Here is a 3,780-nt window from a genome sequence, read left to right on the forward strand (position 1 = left end):
GCTGACGACGGATAACAAAAGACCAGCCATCTGTAGAAACGCTCTCAAGAACGTCGTCCGTGATGGACCCATGCGGGGTGACATTGTCGTGTTGAAGAACGAACCGCTTGATCCCGCTCGGATAAGTCGCCTTGATGGCAGGAACCACCTTGCTCACGATGAAATCACGGTACACCTTGGCATTGACATTCACCAACTTGGTCACCATAGTTCCGGCAGGACGGTTGCGTGACGATCGCGCCGCAGGGGAGAGAGACACAAATGGCCACCTGCCAACCAATCTTTCCATCAAACATGGTCCCCCGGATATCGTCGAATCTTGGGCGTGCTACGGCAGCGAGGAACATGACCCTTGGTTTGAATCGCTTGCTTTTCCATGCACGCGGTCGAGGAAGCTCACCTGGCACCAGGTAATGCTTGCGTCGGTCCTTGTCAGCATTGAACCACTTTTCGTCCAGGTGGACGACATTCCAGAGGAGATCCAAGTTGGGAGGTGCTCCAGCTTGTTCTCATTCGACAGGAGAGGTTTGATTCGGGACGAGTGTCGTTGAATGGTTCCATTCTTGAGATGGCAGCTCAGTGTTCCCATGGACACACCAGTTGCAGCCGAGAGGTCTCGCATGGTCGAGCGTCTGTCGTCAGGTACCGCGCGACTGAGGTCTTGGATTTCGTTGGCTGTTTGCACGATCTTCTTGCCGACCCTGCCTGCCTTACTCGACTTGATGCTGCCACGGTTGCGAAACGTCCGCCATACGTGGACAACTGTTTGGCGCGTGATTGCGAGCTGGAGTGCAACTTTGGTCATGGCACCGTGCATTAGCTTTCCCTTGTTGAAATATGGCTGTAGCTGTCGAACAATTTCTACTTTAATGCCAATGGAGAGCTCGCGAGAAGTGCGCTGCGGTTGATTCTCCATGGCGGTTAGTTTGAAAATGTCCTCTTTTGAGTATGTGTGTAATTTTATTCGAGTGGTGGCAATGCGATGTCGATTTTGAGCGCGAAGTTCGAGGTTTGGTGGTTGATGGCCAATGACTTAAACCTGCAGTTTCTTTTGACTTTATAATATGAATTTCTGCATGCCTTTTTGTCCAGAAATGAATTTTTGGGGTCACAGTGAAGGCAATTGTTAACAGTACTGTGGGACAGAGGATGTACTCGATTTGACAGGTACGTTTGTTCCTAAGGAGCATGCAATTGATGTCGAAACTTGTCGTGTATCAAGTGAGAAAGGTACTTTGGCGCTTCAAAGCATCACCATGGATATCCTCGTCGCCTCGAGCAATTGGTATGATGTCTACGGTATATTGAAGTTTGAACTGCTTCAACCTTGGTCCTAGACAGACGTGAGGTTACTCGGTGAGTCATAACGTAGTGAAGCATTGATCGGTCACATTGGTGATGAACTTTGACGCCGTATAACTCCATGGAATATTCTCGGTTGGAGCTGATATATACATCATCGTGACGGCCAGATTAAGGTCTTTAACGTGATATGCGAATAAATCAGTTTAGACAGTACGACGTGATTGAGGGAATTTTTGAATTCGTGACGAAAAACAATGCGAACCAAATATCCGCCAATTTTTAACTTGGTTATTGTATATTGGTGATTTTGATTCGGCACCTTCATGAGAACCATCAAAAATTAGAAAATTATGAAGTGTGAAGAGGTAATACTTGTGAGAGTAGTGCTTGAGAAAAATCCTGAAACACGGGACGAGACGTTAATGGGACGAGGCAGCAATGAGACAAGGCGTTTAATGATGCCACCAGGTTTCATGAAATTTATTCTCATTTTTAATTTTGCCACCAACTATTGTCGGGGCCAATTGGGATCGCGCACGGGCAATACGGATTGTAATATAAATATGATAGAATACGAATATCAAGATACTAAGATGAGTGGCGTGTAGGCTGTGAGAGCAGCAGTATTTAGCACACTTCAGAACACATTTAGCATCAGTGTGCGACGAGTCATGAAGAAAAAACACCAGCTCTCAGCAGCCGAAAAGTACTTGGTTGTAAAATGCCATGAATACTTTATGAAGCTAAAGGCTACAACTACGGGTCCACAAGCACCCGTGCGACAGAGGGTGGCTGACTAAATAAAACCTTCCATATTACCTATAGTTCACCTAAGCCTGGTTAGTTTTGTCCAATCAATTGTCCTAAAAATAACCCTATACTCCAACTGGGGATGTTTTTCACTTGACGTTTTTGAACGGTGTATTAATATTCCTTATCATTCTGAAAGCGACTTGTTGGCGATTTAGTCGCATCAGAAATTGTTTGACGTTTTTTATATCATCGTTTCGTCGAAATTGGACATCTCCTTGAAGAGTTGTGAGGTCTAAAATGGTGAACGATCCCAATCGGCCTTGACAATAGACAAGTTTCCGCCTTAAACTCTCAGAAAGGAGGGGGCAGTCCCAAGCCAAACACTCCATCATCCCAAGTACTGGCTTTCCACCGGGGCGGCCTAGGTCTAGATGAACCATTCGTGGTGATAAGCCGGGGTGATGGGGCAAAGGTGTTCTCGTGTTGTGGTAATCCAAGATCATTCGTGTATGGGACCCCCCGGCCAAAATGCAAAGTCTTTTTGCGGCAATTTCAAAACTTAAGATTTCATGGAATTTATAGAATAAAACATTTCATGTGCACGTTTTCGATTGTTTAAACAACTGCAGTTTGAAGGACTGTTGGTAAGGAATTTGTTGCGTTTTCGGCGTCATTCCCACGAACAGTTTTTGTCTTTTTCAATTTTGCAGCAGCAGCTTGCTCTTGAAGTTGTTCATGGTAATTGGCTGTGATAAACATGCCACTTACCGTAATTGTTTTCTGTTCGGAACGCTTCTTTTCAATGGAGGCAAAAGTAGGACGGACTTTCGGGCGGCTTCATCACGACGTAGCCAGGACATGTGAACTTATTCTGAAAATTCAGCTTGGGGTTTGAACATTGACAGTCGGTGCATCATGGCCTTCAAACTTGGGGGGCATAGTCCAGTGAACACAAAGCCAGAGATGATAGTTGCAGGCTTTGTTGAGCAGCCCAAACTTCGCAAGTATTTGACACTGCATTTTGCTTGGACGTCGTAACGGCAGCTCCAGGGATGGTCAGTTGGTCGCACACTGCTGTCGATACTCGGTCTCCAGGGAAAACAAACAGCGGCTGGATTTTGGACCCATCTGCTCCAAGGCAAGCAACAATGGTAACATGAGAAGACATAGTTGGCTCTGCGACGAAAACCATTTTTGTTGTCTTCCTGGAAACCACACAGATGACGTCTTGCCAGGAGAGAACTGGTTTCGTCCATGTTGAACACACGAGATGGATCTATGTCAACACAGGACAAAGCATGGATCAGCTGGTGGAAAAAATTGACGACACAGAGTGATGGAGTTGCGGGCAGAACTTAGGACTTGTGCCTTTCTTTTTGACACCTCCGGATGTCTCTGCATAAATCGATGATACCAGCCATGAGTCAGTGGAGGTTCGCACTGACATCCGTTGATCACATTGCGAATCTCGTTGGCCTTGGCCATTATTGGTCCTCTTCCAACCGAATGACCATTACATTCCACTGCAATGACCCATGCAACCAGATCCTGTTCGAACGACTTTGGGATGTACGGGCTTCTGCCAATGCGAGGTGGTTCAGATGGGATATTGCATTGTTGAGCTTGAGTCACATGGGTTCGCAAGGTTCGGTATGGTATACCGTAGCTTATGGCAATGTTCACCATGGTGTCGGTTTTGTTGATTACATCGCTTACTGCGCT

At 46.3% G+C, this 3,780-nt stretch overlaps 1 protein-coding gene across 1 annotated transcript; it reads right to left on the reverse strand.

Moving 5' to 3' along the window:
* Nucleotides 1–328: 328 nt before the first annotated feature.
* H310_09407 (hypothetical protein) lies at nt 329–916 on the reverse strand (the record flags this gene model as incomplete). The annotated part of the gene is made up of 1 exon (XM_008875469.1): nt 329–916. One exon carries the CDS (start codon nt 914–916, stop codon nt 329–331), a length of 588 nt encoding a protein of 195 aa, XP_008873691.1.
* Between the last annotated feature and the right edge of the window lie 2,864 nt (nt 917–3,780).

This window comes from Aphanomyces invadans, assembly GCF_000520115.1.
Source record: "Aphanomyces invadans strain NJM9701 unplaced genomic scaffold supercont1.21, whole genome shotgun sequence".
NCBI classification, from domain to species: Eukaryota; Oomycota; class Saprolegniomycetes; order Saprolegniales; family Verrucalvaceae; genus Aphanomyces; species Aphanomyces invadans.